This window comes from Melanotaenia boesemani, chromosome 5 (assembly GCF_017639745.1).
Source record: "Melanotaenia boesemani isolate fMelBoe1 chromosome 5, fMelBoe1.pri, whole genome shotgun sequence".
NCBI lineage: Eukaryota > Metazoa > Chordata > Actinopteri > Atheriniformes > Melanotaeniidae > Melanotaenia > Melanotaenia boesemani.
The window spans coordinates 15,503,719-15,524,591 of record NC_055686.1 but is presented as its reverse complement, the minus strand read 5'-3'; the positions used below and the strand labels follow the sequence as shown (position 1 = coordinate 15,524,591).

The following is a 20,873-nucleotide window of genomic DNA, read 5'->3' as shown; positions in this document are numbered from 1 at the left end:
GCGCCTCTCGCCTCTTAGCTTCTTTTGGCTTTTCTTAAACACTGTGGCCTCACCTCTGACCCCTCTCCTCCTCCTGCTTTGCCCCCTTCGTTGGTCAAATCTTTTAATCCGAGCTCCTCTGTGACCCCTCCCTTTATCTTGACGTCGGGGTGCATGTCTGCTCTCCCACCCCGTGAAATCAGCTGGTCAGCATTGCCAGCCGTGCCGCTCTCCTCCTGGGAGGAAAAAGGAGGAAGCGGGAAAGAGGGCTTAAGCTGCTGCACAATTAATCAAAGTAGATTAGAATACTGGCTGAGCTAGGCTACGGTTAATTGTTTTTTTTTTTCCAAATAACTATTTTTAATTAATTTTTTATGTTTGCAAAAACCTGTAGATCTTGAACCTTACATTACATGTATTATATTCTATAGTGGAGAAATCCCACTCCATTTTAGCTAATGCTAGCTTGTTCAGTTAAGCTAATGACAACCAAAACAGACTTTCAATGAATGTTTGTTTGACAGCTCTGTTAATGTTAGATGCCTGAAAGATAAAAGCAAATGTGTCACGTTTGATCCACAAGTTTCTGACACTTCTGTATCTGTATCACCCAGAAGTTGATACTGAAGTTCTGCAGTTAAAATAATCCTTAAATTTTCAACTTTAAAACTTTGAGTTTCCTAACTCATATTGATGGCACACTGACATTCATCATGCACATTCCTGGAGCTGTCATTGCCCTGTAGACCCTGAGACTAAGAAACCGAACTTCATAACTTTGTGCTCCATCCCGGAGCATCACGTGACATCTGCATTTTGCTATTCGGCACCATGTCACATACTAACAGCTGGATTTAAACACACTGGGAAAACAAAACTGCCAAAGTGCAAGAGTTGTGCTGCTAATGATGCTAATGGTTATGGTTTGTTTAAGGGTTAAAATAAAATGTATATTTTTTTCTGAATGATTTAACATGTCACCTTCACATGATTGAAAAATAAAGAAATTAGGAATAAATAAAAAAAGAGGAAGGTATTTAAATACACAATCAATCAAGAACATTTGTTATTTTGAATTTTACAGAAGGATAACCTAGGATACTTGGACAGAAACTGCATTTGGCTTTGTATCCTAGATTTATTTGCAAGTTAGCAACATTGACAGAATGTCTTTTTCCCCTCCAGAATCAGTAACATGATGTAAAAGTTTCTACAGATTGTAGTTATACAAACTTGACCACAGCTATAAAATAGACATTTCTGAATGAAAAGTCCAGGGATAATGTGACCACTTCCAAAATTATAATAATCTTTTAAACCCTGCAATTATTCGTGATTACTAAGGATTTTCTCACTAATGGAATAACTAATTCTGAAGAATACTCTCACGGTGTGTGCCAATGATGTTCCGAAGAAAAATCGGTCTCCACATGCACCCAAACCTGCCGGGTTCGTGATGTCATCGTCTACCTGAAGGCCCAGTACATTGGTGGGCGGGGCTCGAAAGGCTTGGCTTTTACTCAGCTTGCCTCTCATACAACGCGAGCGCATCTACCACCAGAGCCGGCCACGATCCTCCATATCACTGTGATCACGTTCCTGCGCTGCAGTCTAAGCGACACGAAGCGCTTTCGAGACCTCAACGGACCAAAAAAAAAAAACGAGATTTCCTTATTTGAATTTACATCGATTATTTTAAAAGGAAGAGGAGTAAAGGGTCGCTTCTTGCAGCGGGACAAGCTCGCGAGGCGACACCAGGGTGCTGACCGGGGGAAGAGCGAAGCTCTACGGCTTATTATTATTATAGCCGGGACACTGAACATGATTCCTGCACGAGGTCATGGTACTTTGGATTACTTTAGTTAGTAGTTTCGTCTGAAATACACCACAAATATAACTACAACCTACATCCCGTTTCTCGGTATGAAACGTTTCTTGGGTGAAGAATAAAATCCTCACATTTGCGCTGAGCGGATGCTCACACTTCTGCGCGCTTTGTGCAGATGGCACCTCCCGGAAAACTGTAACCTGTGGCAGAACAATTAAAATTATCACTTCACAATATTCATCCCTGCACTGGACCGACTCCAAAACCATTTAAAAGTCAGATGAACCTGAGAACTGATCAGAAACAGGATGCATAGAAGCTGAAACCACGAGTGCGGGACTTTGGTGGTTGAAATCAGATCTACCGTGACTACAGGACGGGAGCTGACAGGATGGCTGTCGTCGGTGTGATGATCTTTCTCCTGCTGTGCTGTGTGCTCTCCGGAGGCTCTCGGGCTGCGACTCTTGGCGGATTTGGAGGTGAGTAAAAACGGAAAGGTGGAGGAAAACAAAAAGTCAGCGTGGCAAGCTTGCTTACGAATGTTGATAATAGATCTGTTGTTTATAATGGTTTTTCGTTGTTTTGGCATGAGGCTTATTTGCATTTAATGCCTTCATGTAAAAAGGCGCATGGTCTCAAAACAAGCGCGCATGGAACGAGGATGGAGCGACACCTGCAACTTTTTATTGCGTTCGCATGTTCCTGAGTTCTGTTAATGGCATGTTGAGCTGACAGATTTATCCCAGAATGAAGGGAAGTTTAGAAAATGCTGAACACCGTTTTACCCCAAGTTTAGTTTGAATGTGTGTAGTCAAACTCTGCCCCGCACTACTGTTTTATACGCTCAGTGCGCGGAGCCAAACGATGCCTCCAGCCTTCATTGTTGCTTGATAAATTATGATGGTGGTGAAGCAAGCAGGTGCCAGACTTGTTCCGCTCAACCGTAACAAGTACACGGACAGCGTTGGTAGATCTAGACACGTTTCAGCTTTGACATTTAAAGCGACAGTTCAGTAAAACGTGTTTTCCTCTGGATGGACAGATGCATAGAGAATCTGTCTTTTTATTTGTCCTGATGGCAGAGGTCAGACTCTGTAAGCTGGTTGTGATTCAGCATTTTGCTTAGGGTCAGTCTAACAGAGACAGAGAATTAATTATAAAGTAGCAGTGCAGCAGAATCCCCGGCTATAGTGCAAGTTATGTGCTGACATTTAAAGAGTGATAGTGGATGAAAAAGAACCAGACATGTGTTTTATGGCTACATGTCAGAGTGAACAGAAGACAAGGCCAGCTTTTTAACAAGCTCCTTCTTTGTGCTGCTGACCCTCGTGGTCACAGATTTTCCAGCTATCCTGGTCTCTGAAAAACGACTGACAGTTAAACTGGTCCACAAAAAATGAAAGTGGGGCACCGATCACAACATAAAAAGTAACACAGCTATTTTGTATCTCTTTATAGATTGTATTCCAATATTTTTATGGTTATATTTCTTTTTGAAGTTGGATGTTTTGCAGGTAATAACTCTGTGCTACTTTTTTTTCTCCTTACATTTACTTTTCAGTGTTTGGTGCCTGATTATTTGCTCTCGACCTGTTCATTCTCCCTCTGCAATGGGACCGTGTTTACACCATGATCCAGTGAGGAGGAAAAGATTTAGAGGTTGCGTCACTCTGTCCATTTACCATGAGTCTGCACTCAGGTCACCTGACAGTATTAATGGGCTTTGCCTGGTTGATGCAGAAGCAGCAGAGCCTATTGCACTTTAACCCTTTCACATCCTCACATTTGTGATCAACCTCCAGGTTCTAACACTGGAAACTCGCTTATTGTTGGTTCAGGCTCGTTTGCTGAATGAATGAAGTGTCTGTAAGTCAGCTCCCTGTCTCTGTATCATTATGCAACTCTTGCCTGTAGCATACTGGACTCACAACAAATACAGTTTGAGTGAACGCCAACAATGAGCAATCAGCGTGAGAGAAAGAGTGGGAAACCTCCAGATATGTTTACTACTATGCAATGTCTATAATTTACACTATAAAGCAATAGACAAAGAAATGCATGTGTTTCATGAGGTTCCATGCTAAATGTAAACACAGATCTTTATGAAATCCCTTGCAGAGTTAAGGCAATCCTCATCAGGGTGTGTGTCTCTGTGCATGCTTCTTTGTTTGCTTAAGTGTTATGATGACTAAAGAAAGCATCCTTATGTAAGACAGGGTAGAAATGGTCAGGTGATGTCTTTGCGTGTGTTAAGCTTGTTTAAATATCATCTAAGAAACATCTTCTATAAGATGTTGCACTTTAGATTTTCCTGCTATTCTATATTATCCATCTGTCTTGCACCAGAAGAATGTCCTTTTCTGTCGTCCTTATGGGAGTTATGATTTTTATGGTGCAACTAATTAATGTAATACTTAATATTAAATACTAATTAATTTAATTAATAGCCATATGACTAAAAATGTGACTAAAAACAACTCCACCAAACTGTATCTTTGTGTGACTGGACTGGATTTACCCATCTGCCAGCTTCAACCAGTTTCAATGCTTTCTCATGTTAGGGAGTCGCCAAACATGGGGTGGGGTCTGTTGCCCACCCCTGAAGCGACTTGATGGATCAAGGTCCATTTACAATAAGACAAAGCAAAACTATTTCTTCTGTCATGGTTAGATAGAAACTCCTCTGGTACAATACACACAGGCATTATGTTGATGTTGAGGCCACCCAGTGTCCACCTATTTTACCACCTGCATGGCCCACCAAAACTATACTTTTCCCTTGTTTGCAGTCAACAGCAGCTTAACAGAATCTCCATTCAAAGATTTTCTCACTTCAGTAGCCTTTGGTAATCGAAGATTTATTGCTGCCTTGTGGCTTTTTGTTTTAGTTCCAACTTGGCTGGTGATGGCTTCTTTGTGAAGCTACAGTTTGAGCCATCATATCATTGAATGCTGTTGTGTGTGTATGTGTGGGAAGGTACAGGGGTGGTTGCCATTAAAACGGGTCTGCTCTGGGATTCTTGTGAATTTCGAATGCAAGACGATCTTTCTGCTTCACACTAAATGACGGTGGAAGATAAACAAGGAAGCATCTGATTCTCAGTGGTGTGCATGAAAAGTGGGGTCGTTGCCAACTTTCTGGGCCATCAAGTTTAAAAAGATTCCAGAGCGGACTTAAATTATTCCCACCCCTTTCTTCAGATGCTACTCTTCACCATTCTTTAAAACTTCATCTTGATATGTGACAAAAAAAGTGTTAATTTTTTAGAAAAGCCTTAAATGTGGACCTCAAATACCACTGGGTGAAATTTCATCAAATTTAGAGCACTTGTGGTAGGTACAAGTATGAAGAAACATCAGTAGACCTGAAATGATTGATGTTTGTGGGTTATAATCATCATTCCACTTGGTTCCTTGGTTTACTGGATTTTGGCTTCATCAGGTCCAATTAAACATCATATACTGAAGACATACGCAATACAATTCTAATATTCTATTATTTAGAAATCTATTGTATAGATGAGAGATGATTTATATGGTGGCTACAACTGATCCAAAATGCTCAAAAAGTGTGGGGCTATAGATCAAGTATCCTGATACTGAACACAACTCAGACACATTCTGATTAATTGTGAAAGAGCTGAAGATGATCGTGGAGCAATTTCAGTAGTCTCTGCAGTGCTCACATTGTGTATCAAAACAGTTCTGAGTCATAACAATTATCTTAGTACAGTAATTAGTTCTCTTTAGTACATTGATGGATATACAGGATGCATGATGAACATCTGCTTGCAGTTGTAAAAAAATCACTCACTCACTTACTCAGTGATTTCTATGAGGCCATGCTTCAGTCTCAGACAGCTAACTTTGTCTAGGACAGAGGCTGGAAGTGATACTACTACTTGAAGCTAACCATCTAACAGCACCTGCCTAATCCAATGCAGGGTTGCAGGGAGGGGTTGGAGCCAAAACTAGCTGCTGTCAGGTGATAGGCAGGATACACCCTGGACAGGTTGCTAGTCCAGCTCTGGGTCAACGTAGAGACAAGTAAGACAAACTATGTTTTTTGACTGTCGGAGGAAAGTTAATATTTGTGGATTAATTCTAAGATTTCTTGTTTGGTGTGATAATCCAGCTCATGACAAACACAGTTCCTGTATAATGTTTCCATCATCAGGAAAATATCAGGGGATTAGAGCAGGAAGAATCTAACCACCATCTGTCTATAGAGAGCCTTGCCTTTGAGAATCCATTTGAACTCCTTCCATTTATGTGTTCGGGTTGAGGCTGCATTGTTGTCACCCCTGGAGAATATGATGTGGTTTTAAGGACTAAAGAGCTGCTTCCCTTTTGTCATCCCTGCATCCCATTGTCTCCATCTCTGTCATTCTTTTGCAGCCTATTGGTTCTCTCCTTTCTGTAGTGTAGCTGATCGGGTGTGGTGGAGTTGAGTGGTGCCATGGGAATGGGGAAATGGCTTTTAGCGCTTCTTTCAGCTTTGTCTTATAAACCCTTGCATTGACCACAGTCTGAGTGCATAAACAAAAGCTGTTGCATTTTTAAAACCTGCCTTCCTAGCTACATCGCTCCCTTGCTTCATCCAAAATACCTCAAGCCGATTTCTGATGCACAACCTTCCGTCTTTTTTGTTGCAGCCTTTTGTTTTTCTGTCTTTCCTGTGCCTTGCTTTTTTTCTCTTTATCCTTTTCATGACGTTTCTCAAATCCTATCTGAAAATAAACTTAACTAATCTTCAAGCAAAGCTTAAGGATAACAAAGCAAGGTAGCAACAGGTGTCAGCAGGTTTAAGATACAATAGGACTTTTTCAGTTGTAGGATTTATAAGATCAGAAATTGTTAAAGGAGTGTTTAAAATTGGAAATTTTAATCCAGATAAAAAAGAGGAAATAGAATCAAATTCAAATCAAAATATGTCAAACACAAGAGGAGGAAAAGAGGCAGTGAATAAAAGAAGGATCAAAGGAGTAAATTCTCAGCTGTCGTAGGCCACCTACAGGAAATCCTCCCTCACACCTTCTTATATTCAGCAGCAAAGTTCATAAGCTTCTCATACGCTTTGACTCATAATGCTCTCTTTATGAAGCCCAGACGTTGCCTCTAATATGGCGAATTATATTAGCAGCTCACACACACGTCAATGTTCTTGCATGACCTCTTATTGTTTGTCAGTTGTCAGCCCACAGAATAATTTCCGTGGCTGGAGTCGGTCTAAGTACCGGTCAAACCGAGTCAGATGCCAAAGGCCACGCACACTCTTTGTCTCCTTTTCACACACACACAAATAAGTCAACAGATTGACTTTGATTGTTGATTAGGAGGATTTCAGGGATTCTTCACACTGCTCAGATTTTTCACCTTGTGCTCATCTCGTTTGAGGACAGCTTGAAATGCAAGGTATGTTTAAGTCAGTGACTTTGTGGGCGGATCCTGTAGGTGGATTCATTCATTCATTCATTCATTCATTCATTCATTCATTCATTCATTCAACCTCTGCCTTCCATGCTCTCACTCCCTCGTTCAAAAAGATCCTATGAGATTGTTTCTCTATGTGAATAAATGCCTGTTAAAGGTTGTAAAATAAAAGTTTTTAATAATTTAGCAGAGTGTGTTTGAGTGTATTACCTGCAGAGTGTTGTTAAAATGCAGCAAACAGCTGAAGCATGCATCATCGACTCATTGGGATTCAGACCGCTTTTGCTGCTTATCTCCAGCTTTTCCAGCTCTCCGTAGCATGAAATTCCCATCTGATAGAAGGCAAGCTGAAACTGAATATAATGCCTGGTGAGCACTTTTTAGCATTTAAATAAGACACTGCGCTTAAGTTGGATTTATTCATTTTTTTTAAGTAAAAGTTTCTATAATATTAATTACATCTTTTTTTTTTATCTAGCTGCAACTTATAACCATCATCATTCAAACATAACAGTTGTATCAATAGTATTGCTCATCAAATTGAGGCGAAGTAAGAGGAAACAAATGAAGGGAGCTCTAAGTGAGTAGCTATTGATTGCTTTAAACATGGGTGGATTTTCCTGATCCTGGAAAAAAAGGGGTTGAAAAGGATGAAGGGCAAGAGAAAAGAGGGTGAAATTAACAGGAAAAATGATCAGTTAATGAGAGCATTTAAAGCACATCAGACAAACTTTGAGATCAGAGACAGAAACTAAATGATGCTGATGGAAAAAAACAAAGACAGAGAAAGTCATTGATCTTGTCTCACACATACCAACCAGACACACACAGGGTTTGATGTGCATCACACGTTTAATGCGAGTTGAAAGGTCACACAGAATCACCTTGTTCAACTTGAGACCCTGCATCCACTTAACCTGTGAGCCTCTTTGAGATATCTACACACACACTCCCACACACACACACACACACACATGCTCAACTGCTCACAATGAGATGATCCTCTGAGAGTTGGTGGCTGTTTACTCAGACAGATTGGAGATTTGGAAGCAACAAAAGTCATCAGTAGATTGAGCTATCAGTTCATCTGTTGGTTAGTCTGGGTGTGTGTGTGTAGGTTTGAGCCCATCCATTAATGGAAAGTCCAGGATGTGAAGCCATGCTCTGCACTTCTACCTCCCTTTATGACATTTTTTTTGTCATGAAACTTTGAATTATTTAGTGTTGGATTCATTCAGTGTTGCTTCAAATCTGGATGATCCTTGTTTATACTGAAGGTGAACTTGTGTTTATGTGTTTGCTGCTATTGTGCAGGACCTGTGTCAGCAGTAAGGCAAAGGGAAGTGTGTTGGAGGGGGAGGAAGGAAAAACACACATACACACACACATAAACAAACGCACATTCTGACAGATCTCTCTTCTCTCGTGAGTAGAATACTATGCTTCCTTGAGCCTTTTCCTGTTAGATGCACACACAAACAAACACACCCTCCATCACACTACACTTGTTTTCAGCTTTGGATTTCTTCGCTCCAGGTGTTACTGTTTCTGCAGAGGTCCAGAATAGAACTTAATGCTTTATGAGCAGCATGTTCTTGTGTTTGTGTTAGGTGTTGATTTCAAAGGTGGACACATATTAACCTCCTCACATTAGTGCTGCAGTCAGTTTTTTCCCCTCCAGATTGTGTCTTTTGGCATTTTTAACTCTTTGTGACAGCTGGAAGCTGGAAAAAGCCACTATGTATGGAGTTATTTTTGTGTTTTTATTAAATGCAAAAAAAAAAATAGTGATCTGAGAGTGGAAAAATTATCTGAAAGGAAAAAAATATATTTGATATAAATATTTTTCACACTGATAGCAAAAGATAATAATATTTGAGACTAAAAAAAAGTTTTGAGATAAAGTATCTTGTTACAGCACATTTAAAAAATAATTTGACATTTAAAAAAATAATTTCCTAGAAAAAAAAAAACTCTCAAAAGCCTTTCTTTACTCTCAATTATATATTTTTTTTGCTATCAGAGTGAAAACTTTTACTCTCCCAATTTTTTCTCTCTCTTAAAGCTTTTTTCTTTTCTCTCTCAAAACCGAAGTCTTTGCTATCGTTTCAAGATTTTGCTATCGATGTGAAAATTGTGTCATGGGCGGGTCCATGTTACTATTGGTCATTCTCAACCGAATTGACAGCTGGGTGGCGATCATTTCTGCATACTGATTATGCCTTTCTCATTAATATTCATGACTAACTCCTGCTATCCCTGCGCTGTGATCCACCATTGATTCACTGGGAGGTGCAGACATGCAAAAAAAAAAAAAAATCGGACCTTATCACATTATAACGTGATATATTTATTGTAAAAACCTGAAACGTATCACGTTATAACGTAATAAGGTCCGATTTTTTTTTTTTATTTGGGTGAGAGCTCCACGCTTCCGTACTCCGCCGCCAAAAACAACAGATCAATGCATATTCACCATGTCTGCACCTTTATCTCAAAACTTTTTTTAGTCTCAAATATTATTATCTTTTGCTATCAGTGTGAAAAATATTTATATCAAATATATTTTTTTCCTTTCAGATCATTTTTCCACTCTCAGATCACTTTTTTTTTTGCATTTAATAAAAACACAAAAATAACTCCATACTATGTGCAGGCTCCTGAGTTTGAGTGCAGGGAAAACTTGTTAAATACAGTTTTTCTGCCTCCTCACTGCACTGACACTGAGCTATGGGAACAAAGCCATTTCATCAGTGGTGTAGCATGACAAAGCCAATGTTCTGCATAATATTAAGCATGTACATATACAATTTTTAAATTACAGTAAAAAAAAAAAGAAAAAAAAAAGAAGAACAAACTTGTAGACATTCATAGACTTTTTTTTTAGCAAACAAATTTATTTATTTTATCAATTACAAAATCAACTTGGGTAACTTGGACAGCCATGCATAGCCTAACTGTGATTGGTCCCTGTCAGCTGCTTGTGTGGGCTACTTTCTCCTACAAGTTTTTAATGTTGACAGTAAATAAAGCATTTAGGAAGTTAAAGAAAAGCTCACTAAGCTGCTGTTTTCCAGCAGCAGACACTTTGTGAATCCACCTGCAAACACAGTAACCGTCCGGTCTAAAAATAGAAGCTCATTGCTTATTGCAGCTCAACTCTTTTGCAAAACTGTAAACCCAACTCAACTTATAAGACATTAAGGCATAAGGAATTGGTCAAATTTCAAGGTTGGATTACTGTACCAGGAACTGGCTGTGCCTTGGGTCTTCAGGGATCAAAGCTGTATTTATGTTTTGTGCACTACATCAGCTTGATGTTATAAGTTTTTAATATCATATCACACTGCTGTATTCAAAAGCACATTTTTTCCTGAAGGTTTAAGACTGTTTCTTGTGTTTAAATGTTTTTTTTATGTTATGTATAATCAAATTATAACAGCAGAGCTTGGATGAGTCTTACAACAGACTACAAGTATACAAAAAGCAAAGCCATTCAATGTAATAGGAGGTAACATGAAAGTAATGGGTAGTATCTGTCATATACAGTATAATTAAAGGGGGAGTTTAATATTCTTTGAAAATCCAAGTTGTAAGGTTAATTCCTGGGGCATATGCTTTGAAGACATCATTAGCCAGGTGACAACAAAGTATGTACTTTGCATACACAGATTATTACGCAGACTCAGAAATGCGAACTGGACTGTCAGGTTTAACGGGTAATCCAGCTGTCAACTTTGACGCCCTTTGGTTCAGCCAGTTACCAGAGGAAGTAGATATACAACTTACTATTAGAGATTTCAACTACCAAATAGAAAAGCAAGAAAATGTGATGAGGCATATTTTGCTCTAGGTTTGACCAGGCAATGCTAATAGTAATGGTAATAGTCAATGGTGGTTAAGGGACACCGGAGTCTGTTGTATGACTCAGAATATTAGCATCTGACTGTATGAAGTCAAACAAGTTATAAATCCACTTTGGGACTTCTCATCCTGCACACAAAAAAAAAGCCTTTTGACTTCTTTAGAAATAAACTACTCAACTGTCATATATATAGCAGAGTTGTTTAAGTAAACCGGCATCTGTCTCATCGAAGGCATAACTCACCTGAAGTAGTTTGCAGAGTTTCCTGGTGTAAAACGCCTCACACTATAGCAGAGGAATTGATAATTCCTTCTGCCACTGACATGGTTTTACTTTAGTGCTTCTCAGACTTTTTCTGCAGGTCGCCCTCCAATCACACTATCACAAAATAGTCTTTGGTTATTGGCTGCTACTTTGTTAACTATAGTTAAAACCACGATCTATTGGTGTTTTTCCAGTTTCGGAAAAGGGGACCCTGCTGAAAAGTTTGGGAACCACTGCTTTATCTCATGATTGTGTGTGGCTATAAACAAAAACACAGTGTAGGGTGCTCGGATGCCCTGCCACGATCAAGGTAACTCACCTGCTCATAAAGTCAGAGAAGCAGCTCATCTGGCAGACACACTTTTAATCTTCAAAGTGAAACTCAGTAAAACATATTTTAAATATGAAGAACAAACTGCTACTCCGGCTACTGTGTGTGCATGTTTTATTTTGTGTGTGTGTGTGTAATAAACCAAGATATCTATTTCCTGTCTGAATTGTGCCTGGTCTCCCTTTGGCAGCTGAGTAAATCAAAGCACCTCTTTGCACTCTTTCTCCCACACCCCTTTTGTGCATGTGTTTGTGTGTGTGTGTGTCTTTTGGCAGTCGTAGTTGGCACATAACTTTAAGGCCTATTTCATCCACACACTAACACACACACTCGCACACAAAGACAACTTGACAGTAAGGACTACCCTGCTGTGTCTGCTTTGTGTTTATTGATTGATCGTGTCTTCCTCTGCAGAGAGTTTCTTTGGTATAATTTTACATGTGTGTGTTTGTGTGCATGTGCATGTGTGAGTATGTTTTTTGGTCAGTTTTAAAAGTGTAAACTATATTGCTATTATTTATGTATGTTGCCTCCATGACTTGTTGATCCTGTTTTGTTTCTATAATACTCTTTTGACCTTCTGTCGCTTTCTTTTATCATATTGATGTGTGTGTGGATGAATGTGTGTGTACCATGCTTTTAAGGAAAGCAGAGCAACATTGGGAACCTTAATGGCAGGAAACGAGCTTAGGCAAACACAAAGGAAAAACTGTCAGCAGTCCACACACACATACACACACTCTTATTCACAAACCCATGTGTGTAAAAGTGTGAACATTTACACAAAAGTGCTCATGAACAGATTGTGCACAGAAATACTGTTAAGTGTTTTCTTTATTTTGTATTATATCTTATGTTTCTCTATTTGAGAAAAACTCAAGTTTTTAAGAGACATTAAACCTGCACCGGCAGCTGGTTTTGCAAGAGGTGTGTGTGTGTGTGTGTGTGTGTGTGGACAAACTGCTCATTAAATTTCCCTGTCTCTCCTTCCCTTATACCTCCCCCTGGTCTCCCTCCTCTGCTCTCCTTATTGTGGTTTCTTTTAATTGGAGTCTGAGGTGGTAATTACAGGGTGGGAGGGAGGGAGTCTGGGAGAGGATGATGATGAAGGGGAGGAGGAAGAAAAAGGAAGCAGGAGGGGAAGGAAGAAGGAGGAAAGGAAGAGCATGGTAAGACAAGGTTCACTGGAAAATGTGTAATTGATAAGTTTGTTTTATTTCCAAAATGTGGAATTGTCACAGTCCATGCATTGAAACATGAGAACGTATCTCCAGCATGTTGCTTTAGTTGATGAATTACCATTTAACATGACAGGAAACAGGTTAGACACTAATTTCCTATTAGTCAAAGAGAAATAGAAAAATCAAAGAAAAGTGAAAAAATCAACAGTCCCAAATATATACATTATTGTGTAGCAAGATGTTGAATGTTTTTAAAACAGATGGGCGTGAAATATCATCATGCACGGAAATTGAATCCAGTTATTGGGATACTACAACATTTTGTGCTGCAGACCATCATGGTTTTCCAAGTTATATGGATCTTGGTGGGCTCTTGGATCTTCTGCTTTCTCTTCTTTAGTACCACAAAGCAGCAAAAAACATTTGGCAAAGCTACTTTCAGCCATGATGCTGCAAGCTGCTAGAAGAAACGGCCAAAAGTTGTGAGACAAATCTTTTAACCATAAACTGAAATCCCATCTGTTCAGCTGTTATTTTTGTCATCTTGCTATTTTATGGTTTATTGTTTTTTATTTTATTTTAAATATATAATATATATCTGATATATCTACTGAATATTTCTATTAAGATAATGCTGCATATCGCTATAGCTCAGTGAATTCAAACATACACTTACTGACTCCCCCCCCAAAAAAAAAGTCACAGCCAAAAAAAGTTCACACACTTAGCTCTGATTACGGCAGCATTCGCTGTGGCATTGTTTCAGTAAGCTTCAGCAGTGTCACAAGATTTATTTCCATCCAGTGTTGCATTAATTTTTCACCAAGATCTTTTATTGATGAAGGGAGAGTCCGACCACAGCGAGAAGCCTTCTCCAGCACATCCCAAAGATTCTCAATGAGGTTCAGGTCTGGACTCTGTGGTGGCCAATCCATGATGTCTCATGCTCCCTGAACCCCTCTTTAACAATTTGAGCCCAATGAATCCTGGTATTGTCATCTTGGAATATGCCCATGCCATCAGGGAAGAAAAATCCATTGATGGAATAGCCTGCTTATTCGTTATATTCAGGTATCAGCTGACCTCATTATTTGGACACATAATGTGGCTGAAACTAGACCTGACCACCTACAGCAACCCCCAATCATGGTACTTCCCCCACAGGCTTATACGACACTAGGCATGATGGCTGCATCACTTCATTTGCCTCTCTTCTTACCGTGGTGTGCCCTGATGTGTAACATCTTATCCACAACCACGGAATGTGTCTTTCGACATGGTTGTTTAAGAAATAAGCGTTAGTTGGGGTTAAGTAACTTGTTGCCAACTGTAAGATAATCTTCCGTGCACTAGTTATGCAATAGGAAGTATCTATTTGCTTAGTTAAATCCAGGTGGCCAAGAAATGTGTCAGTAGTGTATAATCAGAATTTTTACAGCCCAAATTCATCATTTTTTATGACACATTCAAACACATAATACATTTCTTTATCATTTCTGGAACTTAAGGTCTTACTGTCTAAATTTTCCACATTTGCAATCATAAAGTTGGATTTTTACAGTATATGCATAAACAGTTTGTGTGATCTTTGTGCATATGTAAATGCTGAGGATCTCAGCATATTTCCTTTCTGCAGTGAGTAAACCTACATTAAATGAGATACAGCAACGGGCCCCTCCTGTCTTGCTGTCTGGGACACATGCACACACTCGCATGCAACATTGTTGAAAGCCGGCCGTGCTGTAAGGACACATTAATGCTGATCCACATTATCATAATTGAAGTGTCTGCAGAGCTTGTTTGTGTACTTTGTGTGTGCATGACTGTGTTGCCCATAGGGAATACAACAGCGAGAGCGGCGGTCCAGACAGACACCATAGTTTCATCCTTTTGCTCAACATTACAATGGAGGACAGGCTCCTCTGAAATGTGTGTGTGTGTGTGTATGTGAATGTAACATCAAAAGCTGGAAAAGCTTCCTAAAAGTATTATCACACTGATCTAGAAAGCATGCCAACATTACAGAGCAGCACACAGATGCTGCATAAATGTAGATGGTTGCATCACAGTAAGAACACATTAACTGGGTTTTTCATAGAAAAGGGATCAAAGCTCCATGAAATGACAGAAAACAGAGCGAATATTGGGTTCTTTGAGAGAAAATATTCTCAATATTTCACATAATAAATCAAGTCTACAGTGAAATTGCTTGACACTGATCTACTTGTGATTTAAAGCTATAATTAAAGCTTCCCAATGACATCACACCTCAGAGTCCACATGCAGACAGCACCATGACATCATAGCAGCCTCTGTCTTGGGCGATCTCATTAGCTTAAGTGCTTTTATATAAATGGCTCCCTTGTCCGCATTGAACAGAATGAAAATGAGATCCCTGCAGTCCAGATTTGATAAACACAATGTTTCCTGATATGTTGAAAAGACAGTATGGAGCAGCGTGTTTAGGGCCAAAAGACACAAAAGCCGACCAGTCGACCTACATAATATTTAATCCATCATCGCTGATGTAAAATTATGATCTATGAGAGTGAGCGAGCATACTGTAAATTTGCCCTTTCTTCATATAAATAAACATTTCATCAGTTGATTGATAAATGTATTCTTTGTCATTTAATGAATTAGAAATTGGAAGTTTTTTAGTTTTAGACTTTAGGAAAGACAAAAAAAAAAAAAAAATAGTTTGAGACTAAATGATTGTTAATCTGGTATATTTCAGCTGATTATTTTTATGAAAGTTAATCTGGATTCTCCTTGAGGGATCCTTATGTAGTCCCAGATGAGATACATATGTAATCCCTTGTGGAGGTCAACCCCAGGACTCAGCTGGATATACTGAGAAGTCCTCCAAAGTTAAGTACCTCCATAAGCATCCTAATAAGGTGCCAGAGCTGCCTCAGTTTCCTCCTTTAGACACACAACAGCATCATTTCCTTGTAGCGCTCCCACCAAATTGAATGCAGCTTTGCCTGAAACTACTTTGAAACTAATTTTTGGGCTACTACCCAGAAGTCCTGACTATAGGTTGGTTAATTAAAAAATATTTTCTCTTGGCTGAGCTTCCTTTTCACTACGATTTTCTACAATTCCCGAATTTGTTCTGATGTAGCATCAACTGCCTGTCCATCTCACACAACATTTAATACTTAAATGTTCTCACAGGTGAAAGCAAACAAGTATTATAACCTCAACACCCTGTTTACTCTTCACTAAACTGAAATGCTGTGAATTCTGGGTTTGTCTTACAGCAAGCACAACATCCAGATTAACAAGTATTTTCTCCACTGTCATATCTCCCTGTGCAGTTGCTTCTAGCAGCAGTAGAATGTAGCAAATAAAAGCCTTCAGCTACTAAATCAACAGAGATCTGAATGGAGAGGAATCTTTGAGTGCATAGTTCGTGTGTCATTATTTAAAGCAGGCTATTGCAATGAATGTACGTAAAACACTAGTGTTAAAGACACTGGACTTATCCCACCCAAACATATGGGTGAAGCCAATCTCTTTCTGTGTTAATAGGGAATTTAGGGATGTGACAATGGCTAATGAGCTTGAACCTTATGAGAATTACGTTGATAATGGGTCTTTTTAATCTTGCATGTTTGTGTATGTGTGTTGAGTTCATGTTTGTACTCACAGTATCTGCCGTATGTGTTTGTGAACACACATGCAGTAACTTCTGAAGTTTCCTTCAAGCTTTCAGTGTTGCATGAATGATTAACAACATTAATGGTTCACTAACAGATCCCAGGAAGCTGCTACGCACCTATCTGTGCAAACAGACTTCTCAGCAGATAATGAGTCACATCTTGGATTGTAATGTGCTGTGTGACAGCGAAGTTTCAAAATATCTTAGAATTTGAACAGCTAAGATCAGTCTTTGTGTAAGACAAAGATATTTAGGTAAAAGAAATTAAAATCCCCATGACTGAGGATTTTAACAGTAAAAATAAATCTTTTTCAGGGTGTTAATACTTTTTTGTCCTTGGAGCTGTGAAATAGTTCCACTAGAATCCAAAGAAATGAGACTGTCAGTTATAGGTAAAAAGGCTCTGGAAAAACAAAGGCTTGTGCATGCATGTAGGTGTGTGAACACACGTTTTTTCCCCATGTTTTTGTATTCATTATCTTCTTTCTATGTGTGAATTTTATCATATGGTTGGTTGGTTGTACAATGCATGAGCTCACAAAAGAAAAACAGGCTATGAAGGTGACTACAGTTGAAGGTGAAAGGTTTACGAACGGCATAGTACCCACCATTAATGTCTCTTAAAGCACTGTTTATAGAAGAAAGAGTGTGAGAGAGAGACAAGGCTAAAATGCCAGCGGAAGGTTGACTTTAAGATGAATTAGATAAATTAGTATTTGTAAAGTCTGCACTCATGGTGGGAAATTTAAAACATATTTAGCTGTTTTTTCAGGTTGATGGTTTGGGTGCTAAAAAGCCAGCTTTAAGATTGAAATAAGTTTAGTTTATTAACTTTGACAGGGAAGTAAAATTATGCTGTTGACTGTGCAGTCTTCTGTGTCAGTCATATCGCCTTTGTATTCACTCACTGTCACGTTGGACGTCACAAGTGTGTTTGGTTTAGACAGCCAGGCTTGTTTGCATCATGAGTGTGCAGGCAGTTTGCATGTCATTGATAAGCCTCCAGCAGAGATGCCCCCAGAGATGCTTAGAAAGATGAAGGCAGAACAGGTTCTGTAATGAAATGCAAGTTTTCTTTAAGTTACTCACTTCAAAACCTGTTGAGGACATGTAAAAAGGTAACAGTCTTAAGCAATTTCAGGTGATGAAATTGGCTGAGCAACAGAGAAACATCTAACTTTCTGCTGAAATGTTGCTTGTTACTCCAATTTTACTGTTGACTTCACCGCTGACTTTTACTGTTGACACAGTTGCAGAAAATGTGCAACTCCGTGTGCAGAAGCTCTTCTTTTTCACATAAAAATAAAGATTTATTTGTATTGTCATCCATAAAATGTGACTGATGAGACAGTTAAATAGAAGTTACAAGAGGCTAAAATGTTACAGCATCTTTACAAAAACAAGTCTGTGGTTTGAACTGTCAGAAATTGTGAGTGTGAAGTTGATTTGAGCCCGAAACAACTCTGTTTTGACACATGGAGCATAAAGGAAGACAGAACTACGAAACTAGTCAATTATTTATATTTTGCCCTTTTAAGAGTCTGTTTTTTTGTGGATTTCTTTTGGATTTCTTTAGAGAAGCTCAAACTGTAAAGTCAAGTGGATGTGGATGTGTGTATGTATAAGAGTAATACTTGCTGGATGTTTAAATGTTGCCAAGAACAGTGTGTGAGGAGCCCTTAGTTAAAATGGATGTAAATGTAACCTTTGTAAAATGTGTTTTGTTATGCTTCAAGAAACGTTTTTCTTGCTGAAAGCACTCACTTTTATGATTTTTCATGTTTTTATCTTTATGCCTGCTTATCTGTTTGTGTGTGTGTGTGTGTGTGTATGGCTTGTCACCAAGGCAGTCCTACTGAAGCACTCTTTTTAGCCTCAAAGCAATTAAGCTCCAATAAAGATAAGACATAAAATTCAGTTACTGCTATGAAAATAACTTTTGTGGACCCCAAACTGTCAGCCAGATGCTTTTATTTCATGCACATGGAGCTGAAATTTTGTTCTGACACACTCCGTCATGCCAACTTGTAGATGCTTATATGCACAACGTGTAGGTGCACCTGAAAATTCTAAAGCTGGCATAGATGTGACAATTCTTCCTGTTCTGCTCATGCAGAAGTGGATTAGCGGGTTAACTTTTAGCTAAAGGACAAAGCTTTCCTTGTTAGAGCAACCACACACACAGACAGACACACACTCACACAGACACACACACACACACACACGCACACACACAGGGATCTTAGTATTTACAAGGAATGAGCTTGGGGTCATTAATCTTACTTTGCTTGGAGCAACCCGACCAAATTCAACCTTACACAGACATTGAATATTCATGGTTATGCAGAGCTGCATGGACGCTCACGCACACACTGACATGAAACGTGTAGTTTAATTTCTCCATCTTGTTTTTCAGGTTTACGTGAAGCCTCTCCCTTGGTGTTTATTAGCTTTAAGATAGAAGGTACCATTTAAGCTCCGCCTTCAGGTTTAGGCCTAGATACAGGTGCAGCCACATATTTGCATGCTTTCATGTGTAGAAACGTGTAAACAAATGCAAAAAGACAGGGTGGTGCAGCTTACCTGGAACACTGTTGTTTTCCTCTGTGGTCACAGGGAGTGATTTGCTCTTCTGTGCACGACTGTACTTTATAAAATGTTAGAATGTTGTATGAAAATGCAAAAAAAAAAAAAAAGAAAAAACAAATAGACCTGGCAGATGATTGTTTGGGTGGTAAAGGGATTTTTAGTGCTTGAGAAGAGGATTTGAGGCCTTGGGGTGATTACAAGGGCAGGCGATTTAGAAGATTAACATGGTTCCTCTTATTGTCACTGTTGATCCAAAGCTTGTCTTTTGACCAAAACTCAGTCCTTTGTTCACGGTTATTAAATGCATTTTGAAATCTGCTGTTATTGATATCTTGAGTCATGATTATTGGTGCATTGATACTCTGTGTTAGTTGGCTTTTAATGCTATATTTGGTAAAGACAAACCTTTGCATGTACTTATATTTTATAGTCAGAAAAGTCTTCACACTAAAGTTTTAAAAAGCTGGAAAACCAGTATGTTGACCAGGTTATTTATAGTTATTGATGGTTGGAAGATACCACTGGACAACAATACAGAGATACTGGTATAATATTTTTATTATTACCTTAACAAAGGATTTTAGGCTTTGGAATAGAATATGAAATAAAGAGAATAAAATACATATAAAAGATTTATACTGGAGAAAATTACATCTACAAGAGTAAGTATGCAAAAAAAATTGGATGAAGTGACATGGTTCCATGACTTGAACATGGAGGGAAGGGAAACAAATATAAACAAAAATGCAGAAGATAAAAGAGAAAAGAAAATGAAACAGTATCTCTACTTTCAGTAGAATTTGGAATAAATCAATAGGATGATGGTTGAACCCATGGATAGAGAGAGTTCAGAAGAAACGCAGGCTAAAAGGACATTTTCTCATCACTAGAAGAAAATGAAAGTGGATGTTAACAGAGGAAGGAGATGAGAGAGGCAGGGCAAGAAGTCAAGACGAGCTGTCAAGTCTTATAAACTGATGGCGGCCTGAGAAGAGGAGAGCTGAAGAGTTTTTTTTCCTTCTCTTCTGTCTCTCCTCTCTCACCTCGCTCTGTCTCTCCCTTTGGGTTGAATCAGGCAGGCGGTTGGTTAGACCTGATCCAGGGGGAGAACTATCATCAGCGGGCACTAATCTGTGTGACAGGAGTTTATTAGATGAGAGCGACCACCCCTGCTGGCTTACACAGTGGATGGAGCCAGTCCTGACAGAGTGGTGGCTGAGGGGAAAGTCACTCTGTCGGGAAGGCAGGAGAAGAGATGGTGATTTAGCTTTGAGAAACTATTCACCCACAGAGGGAGGAGAAAGAGATGGAGGGATAGAAGGAAGGGATTTATATTTGTTTGCTCTGACTTGAAGGTAAATTAGAGGCTCGGGAGAGATCGGCTGTCTTTGTTTGAAAGGTCAACACTGGTGATATGTGCAATGAAAGCTGAAGCTGTCCATGTCAACATCATTACACTGCTCAGTGAATGAGTGTGTGTATTCCTCTCTCTACCCGGACACACACTGCCCTCACACATGAATGACTGATCTTTAGTGCTGATTACGCAACGACACAGCAGCTCTCCAAAGTTTTTGTTGTACAGTGTTTCCTTAGGCAAAGGGAGGATGTGATCCTTTTAGTACTTTGCTTCAGCCCTGGATGCTTCTTCTCTTTTTTCTTCTTTAGGTACAACCTTTCAGTCATTTAGATTTATGAGTGGTGATTTTGCAGCAGAGAGCATTGCTGACTCACTT

At 39.1% G+C, this 20,873-nt stretch overlaps 1 protein-coding gene across 1 annotated transcript in view; it reads left to right on the top strand.

Annotated features, from left to right (window-relative positions):
- Positions 1-1,534: 1,534 nt before the first annotated feature.
- sema4f (sema domain, immunoglobulin domain (Ig), transmembrane domain (TM) and short cytoplasmic domain, (semaphorin) 4F) overlaps positions 1,535-20,873 on the top strand; it is a 51,411-nt gene continuing 32,072 nt past the window's right edge. The window contains exon 1 of the mRNA XM_041986125.1: positions 1,535-2,286. Coding sequence (XP_041842059.1) covers positions 2,199-2,286 — 88 coding nt within the window. The 5' untranslated portion in view covers positions 1,535-2,198. The remainder of the gene's footprint in view (positions 2,287-20,873) is intronic.